Here is a 27,662-nt window from a genome sequence, read left to right as displayed (position 1 = left end):
TAATTAATTATATCATCTTATATTTATTATGCCGTATCGTATTTAAATTATTGATATAAATATTAATATTTTATATTTATATGATCCGATTAAGATATGTGAACTTTAATAGTGAATGCATTGAAAACCTAATTAACTAATAACTATAACCGGATGAAGTTTAACTGATAACTCGCCGAGTAAGATTTTTCTCGGCAAATAAATGGTCGCCACGTCATGAGTAACCGTAAATTCCTCTTCAGTGCCGATCTACGCACCACTGCTATATACGTGCAATGCATTTATATTTGCTATTACCAGAAAAGAAAAAGAAAGGGAAAAGGAAAGAAAGGAAAGGATATCCGAAAGAGAAAATAAAAGGCCGCGGAACCTTCTAAAAATTCCACTCAAATTGGGAAAATCATTTTCTTCAGGATTCAAGAATTCCAGCTCTGCTACTTTCATAAACAACAAAAAGAAACCAACTACCGAGTAACCATTTTTCTCTCTCTGTTTGTCTCTCTCAGATCTGGACTCGAAGCTCTTTAAAGACAAATAAAGAAACCCTCTCTTTTCAAGCCTCACCCCAACTTTACTTTCTCTTCGTTTCCTTCTCAAGAAACAGTTTGTTTGTTGCTGTGACTCTGTGTCTGGTTTCCTCACAAAATGTGGTGAAGAAGAAGCACCGTTGAGCTTCAATCAAATGCTGTGGTAAAATTCTTGTCAACTGTCCACGCTTTTTTAATTTTGGGTAGTTTTGGTTTTTCCTTGATGGGATTTTTTTTAAGTTTGTTTTGTTTTAAAATTTGCTCTACTCCAACAAAAGCCAAAATTATTCGGTTTTTTTAACTTTGAATTTGAAGTACATGTGTCTTTCTACTTCATTTTCTTCCTTAAGCATGTGTGTGGTTAGTAAAGGGAAAGTTGGTACATCCAAACCTTTGATAAATGGGTAATTGGGTAATTTGGAAGATCAAAAGCTACAACTATTTTGCTACTAGTGTTTTTCTTTTCTTCATTTTGGGCTGAATTAAGGCATTGGATTCTTCACTTTGCATTGAATGAGGTGAAAAGAAAAAAGAGCAAAGAAGATATTTACAGTGCAGGTAGTGGGACTATTTACAATTATGGTCTTAATTCGAGCTTCCATTTGCAGAAATTTTGACTGAATTGATTAGTTCATGGCGAAGTCGCGGCAACATTATTCCTCCCAAGATTTATCCTTATCACCTACGACTGGGAGATCGAGGGAATGGGAGGGTCCATCAAGGTGGACTGAATACTTGGGTCCTGACACCACTTCTTCTATGACATCTAGGAGCTCTAAATACATGAATTCAGATGGACAGGTCCAGAGTTTGGGTGGTGGTTCCCTAAAGGGCTTGAACATGCAGTGGGTAGGGCAACTAATTGAAGTTGCAGAAGGCCTCATGGCCAAAATGTATAGATTAAACCAAATCTTGGACTACCCGGATCCTATAGGTCATGCATTTTCAGAAGCATTTTGGAAAGCGGGTGTGTTTCCCAACCATCCAAGGATTTGTATATTGCTCTCGAAAAAGTTCCCAGAGCACTTCAGCAAATTGCAACTTGAGCGTGTAAGAATTGAATTTACATGTTGGTATACATTGAAGTTTGGTGGCTCTTTTCTATTGGTGAGTATCAGACTTTTCTATTGTCTTGGTAAACATTGGTGCAGGTTGATAAGGCTGGTTTGGATGCTTTGGGTGATAGTGCAGAAATTCATTTGCAGAGTTTGGAACCATGGGTTCAGGTGAGGAGTTTCTTGCCCTGCAAAAACATAATCCTACTTTTATATTATCAAAAAGGCATTTGTAACCTGTCAAAGCTTCATTCACTTCCTAGTTTCACAGCCATGTTCCATTATGTGTCACTGCATAATTTCAGTTACATACCTCCTTGCTGACATCTTATTAGTAATATAGACTGGGTGACATTGACTATCTTGGTTGTCAAATGTATTGTTAGGTTTCTTTTTTATGTATAATTAGATGATTAATATGGTCATTTCTTCCATCCTTGTAATAGTGATTGATTTGTTTTCCGTGGATTAGCTACTTCTTGATTTGATGGCATTCCGAGAACAAGCTTTGAGACTCATATTGGACCTGAGTAGTACAGTTATCACCTTGTTGGTAAGTTTTCAATCTTCTATATTGCAAGTTTTTTGTTGGTTTTCAAAAATACCTGACTTGGTCCACCTGCATTTTGGTGTTTGACGCTATAGGAGGTGTGAAATAAAGTGACATGAGTCCTAAAATGAATCTAATCTAACTAGGTCCTGCTAATAGGCTTTTGTTGTATCCTTCCTGATTTGTTTGAAAAGTCTTCATATTTTGTTGTCTAGGTGAAGTTGGAAAAAATGATGACCATTTATCTGTATTATATCTCTAGTAACTTGGTACAGTCTTTTTGCAGCCTCATCAAAATTCCCTTATACTGCATGCTTTTATGGATCTCTTCTGTTCCTTTGTTCGTGTCAATCTTTTAGCTGAGAAGGTAAGTGTTTTTGCTAAGTCTTCTTGTGCACACACACAAGTGTGCATGAGAGAGAGAATCGATATTCCTTATTTGAGAACTTATAGCTATTTTCTTAAACAAGTATTTGTATGCAAAAACTTGTCGCTGTGGTTTCACTGATACCTTGGACTTGATGCCTTAATAACAGTTACCTAGGAAAATGATGCTGCAAGTGTATAATCTTTTGCATGCCATGTCAAGAAATGACAGGGACTGTGATTTTTATCATCGGTATGAACTCAATCACCACCTTTTAACCATGCAGTTTGCTTCTAAGTACGTGCAATACATTTAATTGATTTCTAGCCAGTATATGTAAATGCTTGAGGGATATTTCCTCCTTTTTTTTTCAGGGAGTTTAGAGGGTATCACTTTATTGCTACTTTTGATATAAAAACATACATTTTCTTTTATCTATTTTGCTGCTGTGATTAGAGGACTTGAGCTTTAAGGAAATGCTGCATAAATGACATGAGTTTAAAAGATTTACAACCGAGTTGGTATTTATGCCCTAATGCTGGTTATTTAGTTAGTTTGTTTAACACATGATATTTATTATGCGGGAAAAATCAACTTCTTAGTATTCGCCAAAGTTCCTCTCCTCTTTTATGCTAAGTCATAATTATCTGGTCAATACTTCTTTTACTTGAATCTTCTTTAAAAGCAATTTGCATATGATTCTTATTCTTGCTTATTGGCAAGTAACACAGGTAATTTTCTTTCCCTGAATTTCAGGTTGGTTCAATTCATAGATTCTTATGATCCACCATTGAAAGGATTACAAGAAGATCTCAATTTTGTCAGCCCACGTATTGGAGAGGTCGTTTTCATGCTTTATCATATGAACATGATTTTTACAATGTTCCTCGTTTTTGTTTACATTTATTTTTGATGTTTAACAAGATAAGTAGATATCCCTTGTTTATTATGTTTCTGCTCCATTTTATCTAAGTACATACTTTGTAGTATCCTTGTGTTGTAGCAAGAAATTTTCTTCTAGTTTTAAAAAGTATTAGCTGCTGGCATGGATTTCTGAAAGTCGGCCTGCCACGTAGTGGGGAAATCTCCCCCTGCCTTGTTGCTTTTTTCATTATCTATATTGATTTGTCTCTTATCAAATTCCAATCTATTTCTTTCAAAAGTGGTTGCTATTTTTTTTCTTTTGGAAATGATGAAAAAATTAGTTAACCATCTTATTAAAATTCTGTCAGAAAAGATCATTCTACTTTTTTAAGATTGTGGATGTTAGGTCACCATCTCCATGTAACCCATATTTGTAGCAAGGATCCTATTTGATTTAAATGTTTATAACAGCTATTCATAAGGAACAAAAAATATTAACAATGCCTGAAATGGTGCTTGGAAGTTGTAAGTAGGGACATAAGTTTCTAATATAGGATTATCTTTTTATAAAATTCTACTACATATATAAATGCCACTACATTTAAAGCTTTTGTCTAGTTTTATGTGTTGTGGTGGCTCATATCACTTCAATGTTGAATGATTGTTGCAGAACCTTAGCTTTCCAAAAGCTTCAGCTTAGAGAGTTGCATGTGTTTATGTTGGAGATAATTAGATTGATTCTTCCAATCTGTATTTCCAGGTTTTGGAGGCTGTGGGTCCTATTATTTTCCTATCCACAGACACAAGGAAGCTGAGAAATGAGGGATTTTTAAGTCCATATCATCCTCGATATCCAGACATTCTTACAAATTCTGCTCATCCAATGGTAAATACTGTTATTTTGGAAAGAATTTGAGATATTTTCAGATGCTTGAACTTTCCAGATAATTCCTGTTCTATGTCATTTTAGCAATTTTGAATTTTCTTTTTCCTATCAAATACAGTGTTTAATGCAATTGCATATCTGATATCATTATCAATACTGCAGAGAGCCCAAGATCTGGCAAATGTTACTGCTTACAGGGAGTGGGTGTTACTTGGGTATCTAGTTTGTCCTGATGAGCTGCTTCGTGTCACTAGCATTGATATAGCTCTGGTAACCACCTGATAATTCATTTGGTTCTTTTGTCTCTTATTGTGTTAACGAGTTTGCAGTTCAGATTGGAATATATACCAATGGCCAAGAGAACAAATATTGATACAACTGATCCTTTCTTTTTAATAGCATTTTCATACCAAAATCTTATTAAATTGGATTATTAGCATATAGCATTAACAATGTGTTGATTGATATAAACCAAAATATTTCCTAAAAATGGTACCTCAACCACTTTAACCATTGGTTCATCTCAACCTCTCTTCATTAAAGCAATAACAGTAGTATTTTTCCTTATGCAAGGAGAATAAGGGCTGCCACGTGGGGCTCTCTAGACATGGACCTGTATTATGACTCGTGTAATTTGGCTTCTTTTTTTGAAATAATTATCATCTGAATATAATTTTTCCTGGCATACGCTAGCAAATAAGTTGTTCATATCATACAGCTGAGAAGGATGAGTTTAGAGATATTGAAATCTTAGTAAACTATCTGTACACCTTTTGAGTTTTGGATTATTCTGCTGGGAAGTGATTGGCTGTTATAATTTTCTGACTTTTTCATTTTTCTAAGCACCTATTTTAATTTCATTTATTCCTTGTTCTGTCCTTCTGTTTGGCTTATTTTTCCCTAATGGTTTTCAGGTTGTACTGAAGGAAAATTTAGTTCTTACATTATTCAGGGATGAGGTAAGTTTTACTTTCTGATGTTGAACCTATATTTCTTATTTTTAAATTTTAATAGCTGACTCTTCTTGTAATTTTGGGCATGCAGTATGTTCTATTGCATGAAGATTATCAGTTATATGTTTTGCCTCGGATATTAGAGTCAAAGAAGATAGCAAAATCAGGGCGGACCAAACAAAAAGAAGCAGATTTGGAATATAGTGTGGCCAAACAAGTCGAGAAAATGATAAGGTATGACTGAGTGCCGGGACCTGAACTATATTCGCATTTTATTATTATGAGCTGTGATTAGAACTTGCAGGGGGATAACTTCTCATTTTGATAATATTTCTTTATTCCCGGTGACATCATTATTTTGTAGCTTTATTTGTTTAATTGGCATGTTCTAACCTTCTATATGTATAATTATGCTGGAGAATTTTGTTAAATTGTCATTGAATTTTCAACTTGGAGGACTAAATAGGTCCTGTGTTTTTACCATTATAGCTCCCCTCAGGAATTTGGAAGTGAGAGGTACACAAAAGCCAAGTTCTTAAAAATGTCATGTAAATGTGTACTTGGTTGAAGATCAAGTTCAAAGGGAAACCGAAAATCAAGTTCTTGGTAATGCCATGTTTAAAATCACATTGCAAGTTCACAGAAAGTTAGTATACGTTGGGAAGAAGAGAGGAAAATACAGCTGTAGAGGGAACGGGAATAGAAGTGTGTCCTTTTCCATTCATGTTGTTTTAGATTACAGTTCATAGTTCTAATAATTGGTGCAAGTCCTTGAGCATGATGACTAATAGAAATCGGAAAGACACAGAGAAGTACAGAAGACTTAGCTTAAAATCCAATATGTAAACCTATATATGATCACTGGGAAGACTGTGAATTGTGTTGATCGATATAATATAAGCAATCCCAAGAATTTCAAGGCATGAAAACTTTCACTCTCTCTTTGTTTTCAGGCACTTAATAAATATCCTTGATAATTACCATAGCATTTTAAAGCTGTTGTTTCCTGTGTTTTCTGATCTTCATGCCATCTTCAGCTTTAACATGATATGCTAAATTGGTTTATGGTCTCAGTGAAGTGCATGAGCAAGCGTTGGTATCATGTGATGCTATACACCGTGAGAGGAGAATACTGTTAAAGCAAGAAATTGGAAGGATGGTGCTCTTTTTCACTGATCAACCAAGTTTATTGGCTCCAAACATTCAGGTATGATTGGTGCTAGGCTCTTTTAAGAATCCTTTCCCTTTTAAAGTTTTATCCCAGTTTGCTTCTAGCTTACTACAGCTTTTTCTCTTTGCACGTACTCATATAATTCTCCTTCCGAATAAGCTCTGGGGACCTACAAAATAGTGTTTCTTGTAACTTTCTGACTGGTTGGGAATAGTAATGCTGTTGACATCCATTACCCAAAGTTGTTATCAGTGCGGCAGCTTTTATTGGCATTGCTTCAATTTATATCTATTTCCGTGCTTCATGAAGAGGATAATCTAACACCTTACTCTCACAACCATCTTAATTTATTGTCCTAAAACTAACACATTTATTTGTATAAATTATAGAAATATAATTATTCTTCTTCCCAATGTGTTTTCTAATAATTTTCTTCTTCCTCCCAGATGGTTTTTTCTGCATTGGCGTTGGCTCAATGTGAGGTTATTTGGTATTTTCAACATGTAGGAATTGCATCATCAAAATCAAAAGGTGCTCGGCTGGTTCCAGTTGACATAGTAAGTAATGTTTGTGGTCTTTATGTCACTAAACCTTGACCTTGAAGATATTTTGGCTTTCTAGCTTGTGTCCTTTTCTTTTCCTTGTTTTTGCCCTTGTCTTAATGTTTTAATGTTGGTTCTACTTTGTTGTTTGTTTTTCCTTTTGTGTTGTATTCTGTTTACCTGCTTCTTTAGAATGATTGAATAAATTGAATTATATTATTTCTAAAGGCCTCTTTGTGATTAAGATAACATAATAAGGTGCTTAACTTGGACAGAAATGATTTTGTTGCAGGATCCAAATGATCCAACTATTGGGTTCTTGCTGGATGGAATGGACCATTTATGCTGTCTAGTGCGCAAGTATATTGCAGGTAGTCTCTTTTTTTGATGTAAACAAACTAGTATTTAATGAAGGTGAATAAATGAAGTTTACTTTTAGTATGGAAGATGGATATTAGAAGTAGATAGATATAAATAGTTCTCTGAGTATGTGTCTAGAAGAATGTTAAACCTTTAAGATGTTGGCCTTCCTTGTGTCAAATGTTGAAGGATGGCAAAGGCATCTTTTAAGGAGTGAATGAAAAACATGCCCTTAAAAAGGGGGACCATGGAAAAGAAGGCAGTAGGCTGCTCTATGACATCATAAACCTATCAAGGAGGCCTAAATGATTGCTAAAAGCTTCCAATTCATTTGCCTTTTGTCTAGCAAGAAACTACTTTTTCATTTCCTCAGGAAAAAAATTACTTTCCTATAAAAAGTCTAATAGCAAAAATCTAGATCAAAGTTGGTCTACTCTCTTACTGAGGTAAAATCATCCAAATATAGTGACTGTAAATGGTAGCTAAAAGCTTTCAGTGTATCTACTTTTTTTTTTTAGCAAGAAACCTCCTTTTTCATATCCGCATAAAAAAATTTTTCTTTCCAATTTAGTAGCAAAAATCTAGATCTCTACTCCTGGTTACTGAGGTAAAATCTTCCAAATATAGTGACTGTAAATGCTGATGCCATGGCTAATGATGCAGTCATCTATCTCTAGTTCCTTTCACTGCTATAATGTTAGTCACATGCTGTGCAAATATTATACTATGCTGTTCTATTACTGCAAGAAAAACTTCACACATAAGTGAACTATATTTTAAAGATTTTACATCTTTTGATGCAGCAATTCGAGGTTATGCATTATCATATCTCTCTTCCTGTGCTGGTAGAATCCGGTTTCTGCTGGGAACTCCTGGAATGGTAGCTCTTGATCTTGATGCAACCTTGAAAACACTCTTTCAGCAGATCGTCCAGCACCTTGAGAATATACCCAAGCCACAGGGTGAAAATATTTCTGCAATCACATGTGACCTATCTGTAAGGAATCTAAAAAGCCACTTATTTTTTCCTTTGAAGGATGAAGCAATAAATTTATACTAAATAATAATAGGAATAGCTGAGTTATTGCCTGTGAAGCTAGTATTAGGTTAAGTAGTTACTTTGGTCGAGTAGCATTTTGTTTATAGTTAATGACATATGAAGCCACAGGGAATTGCTTATATATATAATATAATATACATACATACTTACATATATAATTATTATTATAATACTTTATTTGTGTTATGATTCTAACTTTTTCATCCATTTGGTCCACAAATAAGTGTGCCATGTTTTATTGGCCATTAGCTCTGAAAACTACGTACTCTTATACTGGTTCCATTTTACTGTGGGAACGTTGGACAATGAACTTATTCGCTGTCATTAACATACCTTTGTTCTCTAATGTACATGTGCTTGACGACTGTTTTATCCATTTGATGAAAGTTAGTTTTAGAAATATTCTTCATTGCTTCTGTTATCACTTCATTTCACTATTGTCAGAATGCATTTAGAAGTGGCATGTTTATGATGGTATGCCTAATTGGAAATCATACGTGATTCTTAACCAGGAGTTCCGTAAAGATTGGTTGTCTATATTGATGATTGTTACATCTGCCCGATCATCTATAAACATAAGACATTTGGAGAAAGCTACTGTCTCTACCGGAAAGGAAGGGTTGCTATCAGAAGGAAATGCAGCATACAATTGGTCCAGGTGCCCTGACTTTGTTTGACATGATTTGTCTGGCTTATATTGCAATAACTCATCCAAATATATTAAACTGCAATCAATATGTTTTGTGAAATGTTAAAATAAACTTGATTTGATTTTAGGGAACAATTTATTTTGAAAGGTGGAATTATGCAGTAGTGTTTGTTTTGCATATTGGGCATTGGGGAGCATTATTTTATTTATGCATGGCTGTTGTGGCATGTGTTCACAGATGTTGAGAATGATGATACTCCAGCATTGCAGCTGTTACTAGGGAGAAATTTTCGCATATCACAGCTCATAATATACTTTATCTTAAATAATTGATATTTGAAGGTCTTCATGAATGGAGCAATTGATAGAGTTCAAGATAAACCTGCATGTCCAGTTTTCTCATTCCTTCCAAAGCAAAACTTATACTTTAAAGTCATTGTTTTGTGTGATTCAGAAATTCCGTTCAGTAAAACCATGTATTCATTTCATTTTTTCTTTAAAAATTAAAAGCATACCAGTCTAACACTTGCTAAACAAAGTCATATACTTTTGTTATGTAAAAGAAAACAGTGATAATTGTCTGGATATGTCTCAATGCAGATGCGTTGATGAACTAGAGTCTCAATTGTCAAAGCATGGTAGTCTCAACAAGCTGTATTTCTACCACCAGCATCTTACAGCAGTATGCTTTGAAACTCTTTCCTGTTCTTTCTGTTGAAAATAGCTTGCATGCAATAGTGATGCCTGCATACTTGTTGTTATAGGTCTTTAGGAACACTATGTTTGGACCAGAGGGGCGTCCGCAACATTGCTGTGCATGGCTTGGTGTTGCTGGTAGTTTTCCTGAGTGTGCATCTCCAATTGTTCCAGAGGAGGTAATGTTTTAATTAAACATCAGCATGAAACACCCCACTCCCCCCATTCCATAGTCCTTCATCCCCCATTTTTCTAGTGGTTACACAAAATCAACACATTGGTGTATTTACCCCTCTGACAACTTATGACTTATGACAACATATTGTTTTGAGATTATTTATGCTTAATCTGCAGTATCACTTTTGTTTTTTCCTCTCATTAGATGGAAATATAAAAATGGGAAACTTGATTTGTGCTTTGTATTTAACCATAATCAGGTGACGAAAATTGGGCGAGATGCAGTCCTATATGTCGAGTCTCTCATTGAATCAATCATGGGAGGATTGGAAGGTTTAATTAATATCCTTGATTCTGAAGGTGGATTTGGGGCTTTGGAGATGCAGGTTCGTATTGAATCCATATTCCAGTGTAACTAATTGAAGATATTTAACAGCTTATAAACCTAATTTTTCAAGTAATCTCAGCTTCTTCCAGAGCAAGCAGCATCTTATTTGAATAATGCATCCAGAGTTTCGATTCCTTCAGCAAAATCACCAAAAGGAGCAGTTGGCTATCCTTTGCCAGGCCATGAAAGTTATCCAGAGAATAACAATTCTATTAAAATGTAAGGCACTTGCATGAACTTTTCTTTCCTTTGCTGAAATTGTATGCAGTCAATACAGTTAATAGTGACATAACTTTTGTTTTATTCTAGGTTGGAGGCTGCAATGCAGAGGTTGACCAATTTGTGTTCAGTTTTGAATGATATGGAGCCTATATGTGTTCTGAACCATGTCTTTGTTCTGAGGGAGGTGAGTCTTGCTAAATCTGTTTCTGGCCCTTTTATGTAGCAGTGGTTAAATGTGAGCCTGGCCTGTTGGTTTCCTAGAATACGTTTCCATTTCATTTGCAGTCCTACTGATAGATTCTGAGTTGGCTATTTTATTCTGCTAAATTTCTTGGTAAATTGGGGTTTAACTTATTAGGTTTTCTTTATTTAGGCCACTATTTAACATATTAGTTGAAAGCAAGATTATCTTGCTTATTTTTCTTGATGTGGTAGATTCATCTGTGGTCAAATATTCAAAGCAGGCCATTTGGTATTCATGTGTTATGGTTTTAATATTCTCATCATATGTGCAGTACATGAGGGAATGCATCCTTGGCAACTTCAGAAGGAGATTACTTTCAGTACTAAAAACTGATAATGATCTTCAAAGGCCTTCTATTCTAGAATCACTGATCCGCAGACACATGAATATAGTCCATCTAGCAGAACAGCACATTAGCATGGATCTAACCCAAGGAATTCGAGAAGTTTTACTCTCAGAGACCTTTTCTGGACCAATTTCTTCCCTGCATGTATTTGATAAACCAGCAGAGCAACATACTGGATCAGCCACTGAAGTTGTCTGCAACTGGTACATTGAAAACATTGTGAAGGATATGTCCGGTGCTGGAATTCTGTTTACACCCATGCACAAATGCTTCAAAAGCACGAGGCCGGTTGGTGGATATTTTGCTGAGTCAGTCACTGATCTTAGAGAATTGCAGGCCTTTGTTCGTATATTTGGTGGTTATGGAGTTGACAGACTAGATAGGATGATGAAAGAACATACTGCTGCCCTGTTGAATTGCATTGACACATCATTGCGGTCAAATCGTGAGTTGTTAGAAGCAGTTGCTGGCAGCATGCATTCTGCTGACAGGATAGAAAGAGAAGCTTGTTTGAAGCAAATTGTGGATTTGGACACAATAATTGGTTTTTGTATTGAGGCAGGACAAGCATTGGCTTTTGATAAACTTTTAGCTGAAGCTGCTGGAGCAGTGCTCGAAGAAGGTGCACCCTTGATTTATTCATTGCTTGCTGGGGTAGTTAAGCACATACCTCAAGAAATACCTGAAAAGCGGGAAATCAGAAGAATGAGGGGGGTAGCAAACAGTGTTGCGCTTGCTGGTGATCATGACTCTGAGTGGGTTAGATCGATTTTGGAAGAAGTTGGAGGTGCAAATGATGGGTCCTGGAGCTTATTGCCTTATTTGTTTGCCACCTTCATGACATCAAATATCTGGAACACAACTGGCTTCAATGTTGACACTGGGGGTTTCAACAACAATATACATGGTTTGGCAAGGTGGGTGTCCGTTTTGATTTTTTTTCATTATTTAAATACTTTTGGGTTGACCTCGAGTTCTAGAAAACATAGGATGCCATGTTCTGAACTGAATGCCTAGCAGCTAGTATGTCTAACCCAACATTGACTTGTTGGTTTGCAGTTCAAAATCTCTCTCAGAATTAAAATGAGAGACATGATAAACCACATGTAGATTCTACAACCTGGCCTGCACACCAGCTTTGGTTGTTTGTGTCAAAATTAAGGCTTCTTGATGAAGTCATTCAGGAGACAACTTCCTATTAGACTTTTGCTTGTTACTGCTCAAGCCTTGCTTCTGTATGGATTGTAGTAAAATAAGGGGGTTAGCAATATGCTGTTTGACCAGAGTGCTTATTATTTAATTTGAACTTGACAGGTGCATTAGTGCTGTTATATCTGGAAGTGAATATGTTAGATTGGCACGCGAACATCACCAGAGACAGTTGCTCTCAAACGGTCATGCTGGTGACTATTTGGATCCTGATATCCGTGTATCTGCAGAAGCCAGTATAAAATCAGCAATGCAGCTATTTATTAAATTCTCAGCAGGAATTGTACTAGATTCATGGAATGAAGCTAACAGGTAAATAATACTGATGTTGGTGCAGTCCCTTGATGCCTTTTTTTTCTTTAATGGCAAAATTTCCACTCGAGACCTATACTAACCTTACTTAAGCCCAAGCACATACTGATGCTTCTGAAGTCTGCTTTACTTTCTTAAAGAATTATCTAATCTCATGTTATTTCACATCTTCTTGAGTATCTTATTGATAACTGATAACTTGTCAACATCATGGAAATTGTCACCGTCATGGATTTGACCTATTGGGTTTTAGTGTTTAAATGATTGGCTCTAATTCTAGTATTCCCTGGTTTTTATTTGTTAAATTTGATGAGATATTACATGTGTAACTTAAAAAAAACCATGACAAGTCACTGATCAAGTCTCATCTGTATGCATATCCTGTTGATGCTGTAGTTGCAAAGTGCTGATGTTTGTCCATTAATATGTGCAGATCTCATCTTGTCGCCAAGCTTATTTTTCTTGACCAACTCTGTGACATTTCACCATACCTTCCAAGAAGCTATCTTGAGACCCACGTTCCTTATGCTATTCTCCGTTCAATATATAGCCAGTACTACGCAAATTCTCCTTTGATGCCACTGGCGCTATTAAGTGCTTCACCACGCCATTCCCCTTCTGTATCATTAGCACATGCATCCCCTGTAATGAGGCAACCCCGTGGGGATTTGACTCCACAGTATAGTGCTAATGATTCAGGTTACTTTAAAGGATCTTCATCATACAGCCAGGAGCACCTTTATGATGCCGAAAGTGGTAGCCTACGAAGTGCTGAAAACAAACATAGAAACGTTCGCCGGTCTGGGCCTTTGGATTACAGTTCAAGCCGTAAAGTTAAGTACCCTGAAGGATCGGCTTCGGGAAGCACAGGTCCCAGTCCGCTGCCAAGGTTTGCTGTATCAAGGTCTGGTCCAATATCATACAAGTAGAATGATGGTCAGCATCAAGAAAGATTACAATCGCTAAATTATTTCTCTTGTCAATGATTAGTGATTAGGTCATAAAATTAGAGTTAGCTAACACAAATTTTGGCAAAATGTATATGTAAATGTACTTCACAACTTTTATTACACTGTTATTTTTCCTCTAAGTTAATGTTATATATCGTTTTGTGTACCTAGGCCTGTGCTTTTCGCTCTTGGGGGTTGAATAGTTGGTACAAATCCTAGTTTCAGCCGCAATGCACCCATTTGTACCAAAAAAAACCTATATAGATAAAAGAACAAACACTATATTTGCCAAAGAATAAAGCTTCTCCTGGATATCCCTGTGGATTGATTTCTGCTTTTTGTAGCTATTGCCTCAGCTAGTTAACATTGCATCAGAATGTACGCATCATTTATCTTTATATTGATGATAGAAGCATGTGGTTTTCGATACACAATCTGGTAGTTCATCAATCATTTATCTTATATTGATGATATCGACTTGTGGTTTTACATACAAAATCTGGTTGTTCATTGATCACCTGAAGTTTTCATCGTGATTTAGGGTCTGTATCAATCTGCAAATATTATTCGTTTTGGTTCATTGGGACTAACATTTTTGTGGACGAAGGTGGTGTGAAACATATAAATGCTCTGACTCACTTTAGTAAACAATCAATGTGGAATTCAAGACTTTTTTCTAAAACCGTGACACAAAAGATGTCAACAGTTGATGAATCCCATGCAAGCTTTTGATGCCCTTTTCGATTCCAGTTGTAACAGGAACAAATGTGATATCCCTCAGGCCTTTTCCATCATATGCAGATTTCACAGCTACATTTAGCATTCCAGAGTGGGTGCAAGACGGGTACCTATGCATCGATTCAGAGTTTTTGGTTGAAGCTTCTAACAAGAATTAAGGTCTTACACATTGAGGGAAAGAACTTACTAATAGATAGCAGGTTCTCCCTTCTGGGATGATTAATTGAATATTTTCTCTGATTGAGCAAAAAAAAATAATAGATAGCAGATCTTCTGCTCTATTCCTGACTACTGTCAATCAATCCATGGACACATTTAATCAAGTTCAATGAATAAAGCAGCATGCAGAAGGCAAAGAGGGCCACCGAATTTTCAGTTCAAGGCTCCCAAGAAAGTCTGGGGGAGGAGTGTTCAAACAGTTTCCCGCCATTCAAAGCGTAATCCAATTTTCCTTTCACAGCATGGATCAATGGTACTTGCCAGGGACAAAACTCTAGCTATTTTACTTAACCTACTAAACTTATATACATCCACTGCCATGGATTTGATGATCACTTAAACATAACATTGCAGGTATGATTCTAATTATATTCGAGACTCATAAAAAACTGTATATTACTATCGATTACAGGGTAATCTACAAACTCGAGCAAGAATGACATAGGTTGAGAATATACTGCACTTGCAGAATGCTGAGAAGTGCATATACTGTCTGATTAACATCATCAAAGTTGTGTATGCACTTTTAAGAAGCAGATACTACCACTCAGCGAAGATGATGCCTGCAAAATGAAGATAAAGTTTAAACAAACATGGTTGTCCACTGAGGTTGAAAGGTAGAACAGGCTGATTATGACTCGAGCAAAAACTGAGAAAACAGAAACCTGAGAGTTTCTTTGGTTCCACGTCGAACTTTGCAACGGATTGTTGGGAGCCCAAGGCGCTGGTGAGCCTCATAACGATGACAACCGGAGAAACCTGTACAATTGGGATGTACAGAAATGAGAATGATAAGTTCTAGTCTCGAAGGTATTAGCTACAGAGACAAACATTGAAGCCAATGATATATTGATATATTCCAATTTAGTATCTGTGGATTAGAAGTAGCCAAGAACTGGCAGGTTGAAGAAGCAAGATATGAGTACATTGAACACATTACCATAGTAAACTCCCTCAACTTCGAGCACATCAATCTGCAATTGATTTGATTATCAGGAAAAGGGTTTTAAGTTCAACAAATAGTAGTTCAAGAATTACAAGATCAAGGCACAAATAATAAGTCATGAAAGTTTCATGCGGAAATCCTAGTATATCATCAATGTATACTATCAAAGCCTTCTGCATCTTAAAATGCAGGCTCAAAGTACCCCTGGACTTCTTATCTTTTGAAAAGATGGTCGCCAATTTGGATATGCTCTTTTTGGTGAACAATTTTGTCAGGATTTGAGTTCTTATACTCAAAATCAGAGACAAAACAAATCATAACACCAAAAGATCAAATTTTCCAGGTGATTCTTCATAATCTGGGAACTAGTATGAGAGTATTCAAGGACTGTTCTGCCATATCTAAAGCACTCAAAACCACTTCATTTACTACAAAAGACAAGAAAATGGAAAAGGTTTACAGGTACTTGAAGTCCAATTTCTCGAATGCTGTCCATGAGTTCCTGGACTTTGTTTGGATCATTTGCTCTGGTGCGCATGAGGGGTCTCCTGACCTTATCAAGCGGAAGCTCCAAAATCACAGGGCCCCCACTTTGTGAACCAGTACCCGGAGGAGCCCCTAGTTTTCATTCAATTCAAGCATTCAACCAAGCAAGAATCCAATCAAATACAAGCACAAAATACATAATAGATTCATAAAATTAATAGTAGTACTACTTATTCGTTCATGCCAATATCAGTAACCCAAAGGCTACTACTTTTGAGCAGATACAATATTAGCAGAAATGTTGGAAAAAGCAGAAAGAATCCATCTTTATTAACATAGAAAACAGAAATAGGCAAGGTACCATTAGATGAAGCATAAACAGAGAAGTTTCTCAAGTTGCTGGTTGGCAGTTGCAGAACAAAGTTGGCCATTTTTGTCCAGCCTTTCTCTGTATGTTCTTCAATCTAAAAATTCAATCTTGAAAGATTTGTTATATGTAGTGAAGTGTGAGATAATGCCCATCCGTAGAAAAAAACGTGATTTTAATCAGAGCCACACGAACTTTTTCAAACTTGTATGATTTTAAAGTACAAATTGGACTGGCCCAGAAATGCAAAGGCCCAGATCAGATCAGAGAGTACCCATCATCAGAAATCACTTCTACCAGTTCGCCAAGCCGACTACTTTTGTTCACTTTCACAGTTTCAGCTAGTAAAACATTTGAGAGAAACAGAAAAATGATATCAGCCCAAAAATCTATGGCTGCTGTCAACTCTTTCTCTCTTCTTCGGTACTCTTATGACTCATCTCTATTTTCATTTTCTGTGTATCTGTAAGTATATAGTGATAGAATATTGATTCTGGGTATTTGATTTGGACAGTGATTATGCAAGGGCTGGAAGGATTGTTGCAAGAGTGAGAGCCTCACCAGGAATCGCTTCTTATCCCAGTTCTATAAATTTTCTAACTGCAAATCACTCACGGAGGTCCTATTTTCGTTTCCCTCCCTTCTTTTGGTTTGGTGTAGACAAGGAAAGTTCTGTTATTTCAGCATTCAATTGCTGGATTGCTATTGCTTTTGTTGTCTATTAGCTAATCAAAGAAAATGGGGTGAAAAGAATGTTCACTTAGGCTTCAAATTGTTGTTTTCTATTTTCTTTTTGTGGTTTAGCAAACAAGTGAAGTGAAGTGAAGAAAAACTACAAAACTTTGCCAATTTTCCAATGGCCTTTTCTTGATATCTCTGAATCACTCTCTGTAGATATCTATGTCGTGCTAGTGCTACACATGATGAAGAGGCTGCAGCGAAGGCAGCTGCAATCAATGCTGACAGTGGAGTTCCAACCATGTATCATCTATAATACCCTGGTTTGGTTTCAAATTCCAGTTCCAGCTTGGAATTTATTACATATTATTTTGTTGAATCTTATGGATTTTGATGACATATGGAAATTCATCTCCCTTTTATTTGATTTTAAGAATAAAAGTGAAAAACATTGGGAATAACTTTTTAAGTTTTGAACAAGCTCTTTGTAGTGTTAAAAGGGACATATAGATTGTAGACAAAGAAATGATTATGCTGATAACTTCTCTATGAGATATGGAAGAAGGGGGAGAACATATTGTTGCTAAATGCTAACTATTAAAATCCTTTTTTTTTTTTAATTATGATGATAGATTTCATATCAAAAGATACCAGGGTTCCCTAGTTACAAAAGAAGGATGAGCAGCCATGACTGTGGATGGCTCCTCCATGGCGTACTGGTTTACAAAAATTTCCAGTACTAATACTCAAGCCCACTGTACAAAGAGCAAAAACAGGACCCAAGGATACAAATACCTTTACAAACTCAGAACCTCTCGCAGGAGCCAGCAAAGTTGGATCAGCAAGAATATAAAACAACAAGAAGAACTTTGTTTCCTGTTCTTGCAGACCCTTCACCCCCAGCATAGAGCCCCATCTCTACAGACCATCACAATTCACACCTGCCTGTATCATACCTCCAACAGCAGAGTAATCGGAAATTATAATTTCCACCTCCTGCACATTTACAAAAAATACCATAGAACACTTGTTTCCACCTGCACATTAGTAAAAAACAATACACTAGAGACAAACAGAGTGCACAAGAAACCCCCATCCATACAAAGTCACCAGAATCACCAGAGTTCATCAGTGCACATTAGTAAAAAACTATTAAAATCCTTGAATTAGGAGTTCAACAGAGTCACAGGTGTTTATGCTGTTTACTTATTAAGAGTTGATTCTTTTTTGTCTTTTCATTCAGATTTGACAAGATCATAGCAAAGGAAATTCCTTCAACCATTGTGTATGAAGATGATAAAGTCTTAGCATTCAAGGACGTCAATCCACAGGCTCCTGTTCATGTTTTAGTCATTCCAAAGGTTAGGGATGGATTGACACAGCTTGGAAAGGTGTGTCCCAGTCATATTGATTGATACTGCTATATCTATATAAATTGTTGCATGTTGTGTTGCATGATTTGCTGGACCATCTGAACATGTTTTGTGAATTTTGCTGTTCTAGTTGATTAGGTTTTCCCTGCTTTCTAAATATTTTGCTGTGCTTTTATGAGGAAGATGAACCCATAAAGAATTTGCATACCAGATCCATAAACCTCGTTTGCATTGTCTTTGAAGAATGTAATTGAAATTGCTGTCGCGTAGTCTGATTTTAGTTCCTTATTTCTAACTTGTCAGGCTGAACCAAGGCATGGAGAGATTCTGGGTCAACTTCTTTATGCCGCCAAAATTGTTGCTGAAAAAGAAGGCATTGTTGATGGGTTTCGAGTTGTCATCAATAATGGTCCAAGTGCCTGTGAGTTATCATCTTGTCTCCATAGTTTTTGACTTTGGTTTGCATTTCATTCTCTTGTCTATACCTCTCTCTCTCTCTCTTCAGGTCAATCAGTTTATCATCTTCACTTGCATGTCCTAGGTGGGAGACAGATGAACTGGCCACCTGGTTAAAGAGTTGAAGCAGATGCATCCTGAAACTTTCATGGCTTTCAATTTCCCTTGTGCTCTCTTTCTCCTTTTCTTTTCTATCATTTCTAAGGCTTGAATTGGTCTAGTGTACTTCGAATCTTAACACCTTGAAGAGGTGAGAAATTTGGGTTTTGCGCTATTACATGCAATTTGATTTTTCAATCAAAAGATTGCAGGCTGAAATAAAAGAATCAAAGCATCACCGATAATTTTATTTCTACAATGTACAAATCAATTACAATTACAACTATAATCAAAATTTCAATCTACTCTACAACAATGTATGCAAGAAAGCCTTCTACAGTGGCAAATTTCACTACCCTCATCAGCAGTGGGAGAAAACCCCACCCTGAAGGCAAACGGGTATCATAAATTATTCCTCAAACCTGGCAGGGTCCGGTCAAGTATCTGCCTCGCTCATATTCAGGGACAGCCATTTTGACAGATGCACTTCAAGGATCACCAAAAAATGATGTTATCACAAGGAACTGATAATTCCTGTCTGGTTTGAACAAAGACATGAGCAGTTCGGTTCACTCAACTCCATCTTAACAAGCCGTTTGTCACGATTAATCATAAGTTTGATAAGAGGTAGCTTTTGTGAGACTTGCCGCCAAATTTCATTAACTGTTCCATTCGGATCAGTGTAGTCATAGTACCGCTTCACCTGAATCCACAAAATTTAAATTGAGAACAAAACTCAGTCACAGATATTTAAAATAAAATCGTAATTTTGTGATCACTGGTAACTATGTAATGATGCATGAGAACAAAGGAAAACCAAACAAGAATACCACACTCCAGTCGCCAATACACTCAGTATCTCTTCTACTCGTCTTACACAGACATGTATAAAGATAATCCTTTCTTATATAGCAGCTTCTGGAATTGTTACAAGAACTTTACCACCAGACTCCAGCCCACTATTCTGAGGCTGATTATAGGGGGTGCAAAGTTAAAGTCAGACTGAGGTCCAATTTACAGAACCTACTGATGCAACATAGAGTAATTCAAATTGATAAAAATACATAGCTCAGCCATAAAATAAGAGGAGAAGAGGATGATGCTCTATAATATTTCTGCTTTTTACATATGCAACAGACAACATGGGACTGAAAGGCACATGCACAGAAACAGAAACAGAAACAGATTGATTCCAATAGCTATTAACGAGGAAAATTGCCCAAAAAACAGTTAACATAAGCAAATCAGAACACAGATTTCCATATTTGACACATGTAACTGTCTGGAGTAGACAAAAGGTTGGAGTTTAGAAAGCAAAACCACATCATTTCTAAGCAATTTTAACAAGAGATATTTGACAAATAAAATGCATGATGTAAAATGCACATACATACATATTGAAAACGTGTAGTTGGATTAAATTCTGGTTGTCAATTTTATATACGAAATAAATGTTATTACTCCTCAATAATGGAGTAATTTAATGAGAATGATAAGATAAAAGGAAAGGAAATGCCAATAGTACAAACCTCTTTCATTGCTTTCTGATATTCAATAATTTTCTCTGCAGATACTTGTCTCAACAATGAAACAAGATATCCGGGTTTTAGTGCAGCTGTAGTTTCCACAAATACTGAAAACTTTTTGTAGTCTATAATATCTTCAAAAGGCAACTCAATGTTATCACTGACTATCACTGGGACACACAAGCTAACAATAGCATCAAAGAGTCTGCAAGCTGATGGAGTATCGCCTGCAGGATTTAAACAGAACTTTGATGTGTGCATCCCATGTGAAGCTGCTCTTCGGTTCTCTCTGGATTGTGTTCCATGTTTTATTATGACATCTTCTTCACTTTCAAGTATTTGAAAAAGCAAATCGCGAATTTTGCCTCCCTGCAAAAACATCAGCATCACAAAGAACCCATAAACGAAAAATCAAATTGAGGAAACAGGTTCACCTAACATGATTATCCTGCAAGTACTACTACCAACATATCACGGTATGCTAGTCCTTCATGAGAGATCTGCTTCATAATAGCCTCTGATTTCAAACTAACATCTGCTTCTGTGAGTAGTTATAGTATAGTTCTTAACCAGAAAGTCCAAGAGCAGTCATTTAAGCTAGCAAATAGGGAGGAACTTCCTACTCAACAGGATAGTTGTGGATGAAATAAAAAAACCATTCAGCGCAAAAGTAGAAACTTTGGTTAGGCCAACACGGCAAATTATGATAAACAAAACAGTTTTGGATGATGAGCATGAGGTAGTCATCCATTACAGGTCTAAGTAAGATGGAAGTGGTCAAATTAAGCCCTGATTTTAGAAGAGCGGTGGAAACAGTAGTTGAATATGAGTGATCAATCAAGGATTTTAGGCCAATGCCTTCATGTGCAGTAGTCTGCATAAAACATAGCAGGATATAAGCAAGCTTAAGCTAATAATTACTCCATAACTCTATGTTTTTCCTTGATTTCCAAATCTAAGTTTCAACTCCAGCTCATCTTTTTTGTGCTCAGTACTCACCAGCTCATCTCGTGGCACATCTTAAACCAACTACGTTCATGCTTCGTAAACTTAACAAACAAAAACCTCCAGTTCCATAAATGAAACTTAAAATTTGAAATAGAAACAAACATCATAACCTGCTCGACAAAGACATGAATTTAAAAAATTCTTGTAATGAACTATTGATTACCTCTTTTCTATAACGATTCCCCATGAAAAAGAGCAATGTTTTCCTCTCTTCCACCCCAAAATCTCCAGTGTAGGTGCTGATCCGATGCGAATAAGGAATTATGACATCCTTTACCAATGACCCTTGATCCGGCCTCAACCGCCCAAAATCCGCAACTAACAAAACGGCATTCTTGATCCGATCCACGACCCGATAAAGCGCATTGGGATCCCCCGCAATGATCACGTGATCCCACCCGTTATTCCTCTTCCAGTACTCCTGCCCATTGAGCCACTCCACCAGCTCTTCCTGCATTTGCTCATCGCTGTAACCCGAACCGGTACCTGGGGGCCGACCCGCGTTCACAATCAAGCTCAATGAAGAAAAGACGGGAACGTAGAAAAGGTCGGCTTCTTCCGGGTCAGTGACTTTAACGATAGGGGATCCGAGGCGGTCCGATTCGGGTCGTGCCAGGTCGGCGAACAGGAACCACTCGTGCATGTGCTGGTGGCCCGGATACTTGAGGGTGGTGACGTCATCGACAGGGGATCCGCCACGCGCCAGGCCGTGCTGCTGGATAAGGCCGTAGGTGAACTTGTGAGGGAGATCGTACATAAAGACCTTGACTTTCCCGACGGACCCGGACCCGTCCGCTCGTCTCTCAGGAAATTCGACGGAAGAAACGTCGGCAGCGTCGTCGGAAGGAGACACGGTGTCGTCGACGGGAAGAGGGGTGTGGAAGAAAGTGGTGAACAAGGCGTAGATGGCGAGGATGAAGAAGGCGGTGGCGATGAGGGTCTGTTTGAAAAGAGAGGACTTTCGCGCCATATTGGCAAACGAAGCAAGATTCTGTTGTTGGGTCGTTGCGATATTGGAAACGGAAGGAGAAGAAGGCGACGAATGGTGTCTTGATGTTGTTGATTTCCTAGTTTTCATACCTAAATCTTAGCTATAAAGCCTTTGATTATGGCCGGCTGGCCCTCGACTCAGCCGGACCGTTCCTTAACACTAACTTCACTCTTGGCTACGTACTATCACGCCAACATTGAATACCATCCAAAGCCCATCAACTTAATTTGGTGTATATATTTGAAGAGAAGAAGATCAGATTGTCAAAGGGTTTTTGTTTTTGCTACCTATAAAAATAAATTTACTCTTTCTCTTTCTGTCTCAAACTATTAGTTTTTTTCAACTTTTTATTTCTTGAGTTTTCACCAAAATTAATGTTTCAAGTTTTATATATTTGCTAAATAAATTTGGTAATGTAAAAATGGTTAACATCATCTTTAAATAATTCTTTTATAGAAATTAAGATATAGTATATTAAAATTTGAGAAAAAAAACTAATATAAAAAATAAAAGTGTAAGATTTTTAAAAATCTTAAAATTGAGACATTTGAAAAAAACAATAATAATTAAGAAAAATGAAACGGAAATATTGTTGAGATTATTATTTTATGACCAAAATTAATGAGATTATTTCGAGATTTTGTTTCTAATGTGGTCTACTAGGCAAAATTAATTATTTTGTGTTGAAATGATTGTGGTGAATTAATTGAGAGTTGTTGAGAGTTTTTGGCTATCGAATATTGACGTTTGTCACACTAATTGGTAGAAAAACGTGAAATTGATTAAGACACAAGAGAAGGGTCGCATTTTTTTGTCAAATTTTGTCACTCTCTATCCCTTTCTCATGACCTTTTTAATATGAAAGGTTATTTGATTAATGTCGACATCAAATTACTCTCATTTAAAGGCAAAAATTAATGTGTGACATTGCAATTTTCTTCATGCTAGTGACAAGGTGGCATGGATGTATTACTGCTTTATATTTTTAACCTTTTTTTTGTTTAGATAATCAAAAATTTACTCATTTTTTATAATAATAAAACAATTTACCTTACCAGGGAATAATTTATTTTTAATCATATATATTTTATCATTTAAATGCAAAAAAGAAGAATTTATAAGTATAAATTCTACTAGTTTTTACACCTCCAATGTAAATTTGAGGGACTTACTATGTATAAATACTTGTTAATCTAATATCAAGCCTCCTTTTTGTATCATTTGACTGATTAAATATGCCATGAAATATGTCTCCAAATTATAGCACAAAGGAAAGCCCTAAAAGAAGATTTTGGTCCAAACCCAATGGGGATAGGGATAAGCAACAATGATTTAAGGAAGAAGAGGCCCTATCCAGTATAAGCCCAATCTACTAAAGGCTCAACTTAAGAAGAAGAAGAAGAAAGAAGCAATCCTGAGTACAAGAATTTATCATTTAATGAACCAAATCCCATGTTTCAAGGTAACTTTGTTGCTTAAGCATGCCATGCCCCTCTTAATTTGTTTTTTTCGAAAAAAATTCAAGTAAAACAAAATAAAGTAAGCACTAGTACTACTATTTCTTAATCATTTCTCGAAGAAATAAGATACTATATTCAATGGAGACCTGTTGAATCTTAATGTGGGACCTTGGAGACTATATGCAGCTAACGCAATAAATTAATTGATCAACTTGTTGGGTAATAAGATATTATATTATCTGAACAAAGCTCACACACAAGATCAGCAGAAAGGAATCATCGTACGAACTCATCCTAGTCGTTGCAGAAACTATCAATTATTTGTCTCAGAAAAGATTCAAGGTGGGACCAACAACCAATCACCTTCAACAATCATTCATCATCTTCGAGGAAATTGTTTTGCTTATACAAGACTTTCAGCATTGACCTTGTGCTTCTTAATACTGATAAAAAGACTTCAGCATTTGACTTCGCGCTTCTCGATGGATGATAATTTTTCGTCTTCAATTGCAGCCTGATCATTGGGTTGTGCCTGGTTTACTTCTTCATCTCCAAATGAGACACAGCTTGCTTACAAGGTTGTTTTTGCAGAAGACGAGCAGAACATTTCATGGCAATGCCAAAAGTTGGGGTCCAGAGCATTTGAATCCGGCGGATCCTCATGAAGTTTCTAAGTGGAGAGCTTTGTTGAAGAAGGAGTTGGCAATTAAAGTTGCCGAAGAGAGAAAAACCGCCTGCATATACAGGGTCCCCGTAAACATGCGTGAGGTTCAACCCGAAGCTTATGCTCCCAGAATCATCTCAATCGGTCCTTACCATCATGGAGAGGGAAGATTACGAGAAATGGAAGAGCTGAAATGGGAATTCTTTCACCGCCTCTTTCGTCCAAAACGGCCTAATGGGGTTGAACTAGACAAAGTGATGAACTCCGTGCAAGAATTGGAACAGGTTGCTCGTGGGTGCTACTGGGATAAAGCTGAACAACATAGCAAGGATAAATTTGTTAAGATGATGCTCGTTGATGGCTGCTTCATTGTCGAGCTCTTCAGAGAGTTGAAGCAGAACAACTTCCACTATGCTCGCTCGGTTAAAAGATGGATGCTGCCTACTCTTCGCCGAGATTTGATCATGCTTGAAAACCAACTTCCTCTATTTGTTTTGCAGACGTTGTTTGATTTGACCAGAAGATCAGGAGAGTCAACGACATCTTTGGGAGAGCTTGCCCTTCGCTTTTTTAATCCTCTATTGCAAAGGGAGTCAGACTCGGATGTGACAAGCAGCTCAAGTGCGGAAAGGCAGCACTTTCTTGATCTTTTCAGGCTCAGCATCCTCCCAAGATGCTTATCAGAGGCAGAGGAAACAGGCAAAGCAGCAAAGAGTACAACAGAAGAAGGAATTAATGGAGAGGAAACTGGCAAGACAAGTGATTACCGCAAAGCAGCAGAGAATATAACAGAAGAAGGAATTAAAACTAGCAAGACAAGCGACTCGAGCAAAGCAGCAATGAATACAGCAGAAGAGGGAATTAGTGGAGCGGAAACTGACATGATGCGGTCCATGACCGAGCTGATGGAAGCTGGTGTCATTATTGAGAAAGGTGTTAATTGTCCTCCACTGGATGTTCGGTCTGAAGGAAGGTTCCTGAAAATCCCTCCTCTGTATATCGATGATTACAAGGGAACACTATTTCGTAACCTGGTAGCCTATGAACAATGCCATCCACAATGCAAACCAGATGTCACATCGTACTTGTTCTTCTTCGACGGGCTAATTAACTCAGCTCATGATGTGGAACTTCTTCACCACAAAGGGGTTCTCCACCATTCTTTAGGTAACAACAAAGAAGTGGCAAGACTAGTCAATGGCCTCTGCAAGGAAATAGCAAGGGATGCAAGGGAGTCCTACTTACACGAAGTGGTATCTGATGTTAATTCTTACTATGATACCATTTATGCTAGGATTAGAGCAAGGTTGGTGCACCATTACTTCAGCAGCTGGGTAGTTGGGATCTCAACTTTTGGAGCTGTCATAGTCCTTTATCTCACCTTAATTCAGACTGGCTATGGATATGTGGATGACCCACAGAAGCTTGAGAAACCATTTCACCATTACCTAGTAGATTGCCTGAGTCTGCCCGTGTACCATCTATTTACCTTCAGCAACAACCAGATGAATTCTATGCCTGAGTCAATCGATGATTCTGTGATAGGACATCACTGGATGCTTTTAATTTGATGTACTTTTTGCTGTTGTTATCATTCATTAATAATCATTTCGTTTTCCTAATTACAAGTGTTGTTCTTCCTTACATTGGGGCAACGTATCTGTTCAATATTTTAATGAGGAATTGCTCCTTCCTTGATTACATAGTTGATAGTGTACATCATAACAAATTAACTACTATAAACAATCGTGTACGGTCTTCCACCTGAGAATTCCTTTTTCTTTTGAACGTTGGGAACTTTGGAAACAATCTGGCAAATCCTAAATATGAATCAATGGCTGATTCTAAGGTAGCAGACTAGCAGCCATCATATATACCAATACCTATTGTGATTATTAATCTGATGATTTTTTTTATGAAAACTTTGCTGTTTCATTAATTAGTACTCATTTATTGGTAACACTTTTGGGATTCAGTTTACTACCTTGATTTTTTTTGGTCAATTACAAATAATTAATAACACGGGCTATTGTTCCAGAAGAAAGTCTTATGGGACAGGAACATGTATTGAACTGATTGGAAAAGTTTAAACCAAAAGTTGGTAACAACTAACTAATTTTTTTTATAATTAATGAAACGAAAATAAGTCATATTGAACAAATTTATTGTTGGTTTAACAAAGGAAAATATCGAATGACTTTGCTTGGAAAGTGATCCTGTGTTGTATCTCCTAGTAGTTTACCGATGCAGACCTGTTGACTGTGTCATAAGGTTCACAATTTCTGCAGCGTTAAGTGTGATGACAATGCTATAAAAACTGGTCTAATTTCTCATTCCTTGATCATCATCATTGCATTATATTAATCACTCTCTTAAAAAGGCTAGTTTCCTTTTCCTCTGACACCCTTCAACATGAAGGTGAGTCCATTTATTTCCAAAACTAGCATATCTGTATATATGCAGTTTTCTTTCCATAGCAGTTTGATTTCGAAGAAGAAAGGTCATATTTTATGTCAAACTTTTGACAATGATGTCAACTCTGATTTAGCTTCTAACTCTCGCTCTTACTATATATATATATATATATATATATATAGATTGTTAAGAAACATACTTTGGTGATGATTAAAATGAAATAAAGAGAGTTTTAAGAAGAAAATTAGAGATATCAAGAAAATCAGGTACTGGACATTAGAGAAGATGATAACTTTCACACACCAACTTGTCTTACAAAAAACACTACTTAAAAGCTGCAACTAAAGTCTAGGGAAAACAACAAAGAAAACAGAAAATTAGTGCCACGATGAGCACTTTCTAAGTCTGGTTCCTAGTATGGGATAACCACCCATTACATGAAATGTGGTTAAGCACCACAACCAACTTCTAACATTAACAATAAAGTAACTACTTAACAGTTAACAAAGCCCCACTGTTGATGTTGTGAACAGCTTCAATGCTGAGGCAGGAACCACTCTCAAAACACCTCCTTGGTTCCTGGCTTACAAACTCCCAATCTGGCTCTTAGATAAACGAATTTTTCTTTGCTTAATCCTTTAGTAAGGATATCTGCAAGTTGTTCTTCAGTGCTGGAATGCTCCACCTTGATTTCTCCATTTTTCACAA

General features: G+C 36.8%; 5 protein-coding genes across 9 annotated transcripts; 3 read left to right on the top strand and 2 right to left on the bottom strand.

The window, feature by feature from the left end:
* Window positions 1-312: 312 nt before the first annotated feature.
* GRL (transcription activator) lies at window positions 313-13,694 on the top strand. Its single transcript, XM_021430303.2, has 24 exons — window positions 313-690; window positions 1,136-1,577; window positions 1,679-1,753; window positions 2,055-2,135; window positions 2,419-2,499; window positions 2,669-2,751; window positions 3,256-3,340; window positions 4,124-4,249; window positions 4,412-4,519; window positions 5,164-5,208; window positions 5,294-5,436; window positions 6,277-6,409; window positions 6,820-6,930; window positions 7,208-7,286; window positions 8,079-8,272; window positions 8,848-8,993; window positions 9,585-9,666; window positions 9,749-9,859; window positions 10,118-10,243; window positions 10,325-10,464; window positions 10,555-10,651; window positions 10,983-11,974; window positions 12,372-12,578; window positions 13,012-13,694. The coding sequence occupies exons 2-24, from the start codon at window positions 1,161-1,163 to the stop codon at window positions 13,505-13,507; spliced, it is 4,158 nt and encodes a 1,385-aa protein (XP_021285978.1). The 5' UTR covers window positions 313-690; window positions 1,136-1,160; the 3' UTR covers window positions 13,508-13,694.
* An 812-nt stretch (window positions 13,695-14,506) lies between these two features.
* On the bottom strand, window positions 14,507-16,466 carry SRX (sulfiredoxin). Of its 4 annotated transcripts, none has more exons than XM_021430131.2 (5): window positions 16,279-16,457; window positions 15,898-16,049; window positions 15,426-15,459; window positions 15,151-15,244; window positions 14,507-15,048 (listed from the first exon to the last, which is right to left on the bottom strand). In XM_021430131.2, exons 1-5 carry the CDS (start codon window positions 16,346-16,348, stop codon window positions 15,033-15,035), a joined length of 366 nt encoding a protein of 121 aa, XP_021285806.1. In that variant the 5' UTR covers window positions 16,349-16,457; the 3' UTR covers window positions 14,507-15,032. The 4 variants fall into 4 exon arrangements, with proteins under 4 accessions (XP_021285806.1, XP_021285805.1, XP_021285804.1 ...); XM_021430130.2 differs by having other exon boundaries at window positions 15,892-16,049; window positions 16,279-16,450; XM_021430129.2 differs by having other exon boundaries at window positions 15,017-15,048; window positions 15,412-15,459; window positions 16,279-16,466.
* A 77-nt stretch (window positions 16,467-16,543) lies between these two features.
* LOC110417670 (HISTIDINE TRIAD NUCLEOTIDE-BINDING 2) lies at window positions 16,544-19,094 on the top strand. 2 transcript variants are annotated; one of them, XM_021430127.2, is made up of 6 exons: window positions 16,544-16,707; window positions 16,799-16,903; window positions 17,179-17,265; window positions 18,206-18,353; window positions 18,639-18,756; window positions 18,877-19,017. In XM_021430127.2, the coding sequence occupies exons 1-6, from the start codon at window positions 16,655-16,657 to the stop codon at window positions 18,906-18,908; spliced, it is 543 nt and encodes a 180-aa protein (XP_021285802.1). In that variant the 5' UTR covers window positions 16,544-16,654; the 3' UTR covers window positions 18,909-19,017. The 2 variants fall into 2 exon arrangements, with proteins under 2 accessions (XP_021285802.1, XP_021285801.1); XM_021430126.2 differs by having other exon boundaries at window positions 16,547-16,707; window positions 18,841-19,094.
* A 15-nt stretch (window positions 19,095-19,109) lies between these two features.
* ARAD1 (Exostosin family protein) lies at window positions 19,110-22,677 on the bottom strand. Its single transcript, XM_021430124.2, has 3 exons — window positions 21,588-22,677; window positions 20,420-20,785; window positions 19,110-19,593 (listed from the first exon to the last, which is right to left on the bottom strand). The coding sequence occupies exons 1-3, from the start codon at window positions 22,500-22,502 to the stop codon at window positions 19,405-19,407; spliced, it is 1,470 nt and encodes a 489-aa protein (XP_021285799.1). The 5' UTR covers window positions 22,503-22,677; the 3' UTR covers window positions 19,110-19,404.
* Window positions 22,678-24,277: 1,600 nt separating this feature from the next.
* On the top strand, window positions 24,278-26,161 carry LOC110418207 (UPF0481 protein At3g47200-like). The gene has a single exon (XM_021430867.1). The coding sequence runs from the start codon at window positions 24,362-24,364 to the stop codon at window positions 26,108-26,110; it is 1,749 nt and encodes a 582-aa protein (XP_021286542.1). The 5' UTR covers window positions 24,278-24,361; the 3' UTR covers window positions 26,111-26,161.
* The last annotated feature ends 1,501 nt before the right edge of the window (window positions 26,162-27,662 follow it).

Source organism: Theobroma umbraticum, unplaced genomic scaffold (assembly GCF_002168275.2).
Source record: "Theobroma umbraticum cultivar Fairchild unplaced genomic scaffold, ASM216827v3 scaffold_50.0, whole genome shotgun sequence".
Lineage (NCBI taxonomy): Eukaryota > Viridiplantae > Streptophyta > Magnoliopsida > Malvales > Malvaceae > Theobroma > Theobroma umbraticum.
This window is presented reverse-complemented; position numbering and strand designations above follow the sequence as displayed.

Bases quoted from the DNA above. Each gene is read 5' to 3' on its own strand.
- GRL (XM_021430303.2), top strand. From the start codon at position 1,161: ATGGCGAAGTCGCGGCAACATTATTCCTCCCAAGATTTATCCTTATCA. The intron at 7,287-8,078 runs GTAGTCTCTTTT...CTTTTGATGCAG, and splicing joins AGTGCGCAAGTATATTGCAG to CAATTCGAGGTTATGCATTA. The intron at 8,273-8,847 runs GTAAGGAATCTA...ATTCTTAACCAG, and splicing joins CAATCACATGTGACCTATCT to GAGTTCCGTAAAGATTGGTT.
- SRX (XM_021430128.2), bottom strand. From the start codon at position 16,348: ATGGCCAACTTTGTTCTGCAACTGCCAACCAGCAACTTGAGAAACTTC. The intron at 16,050-16,278 runs GTACCTTGCCTA...AATGAAAACTAG, and splicing joins TGTTTATGCTTCATCTAATG to GGGCTCCTCCGGGTACTGGT. The intron at 15,245-15,411 runs GTACTCATATCT...CCAATTGTACAG, and splicing joins ACTATGGTAATGTGTTCAAT to GTTTCTCCGGTTGTCATCGT.
- LOC110417670 (XM_021430126.2), top strand. From the start codon at position 16,655: ATGATATCAGCCCAAAAATCTATGGCTGCTGTCAACTCTTTCTCTCTT. The intron at 16,708-16,798 runs GTACTCTTATGA...TGATTTGGACAG, and splicing joins AACTCTTTCTCTCTTCTTCG to TGATTATGCAAGGGCTGGAA. The intron at 16,904-17,178 runs GTCCTATTTTCG...CACTCTCTGTAG, and splicing joins ACTGCAAATCACTCACGGAG to ATATCTATGTCGTGCTAGTG.
- ARAD1 (XM_021430124.2), bottom strand. From the start codon at position 22,502: ATGAAAACTAGGAAATCAACAACATCAAGACACCATTCGTCGCCTTCT. The intron at 20,786-21,587 runs GTAATCAATAGT...ATGTTTTTGCAG, and splicing joins GGAATCGTTATAGAAAAGAG to GGAGGCAAAATTCGCGATTT. The intron at 19,594-20,419 runs GTTTGTACTATT...TTGTGGATTCAG, and splicing joins ATCAGAAAGCAATGAAAGAG to GTGAAGCGGTACTATGACTA.
- LOC110418207 (XM_021430867.1), top strand. From the start codon at position 24,362: ATGATAATTTTTCGTCTTCAATTGCAGCCTGATCATTGGGTTGTGCCT.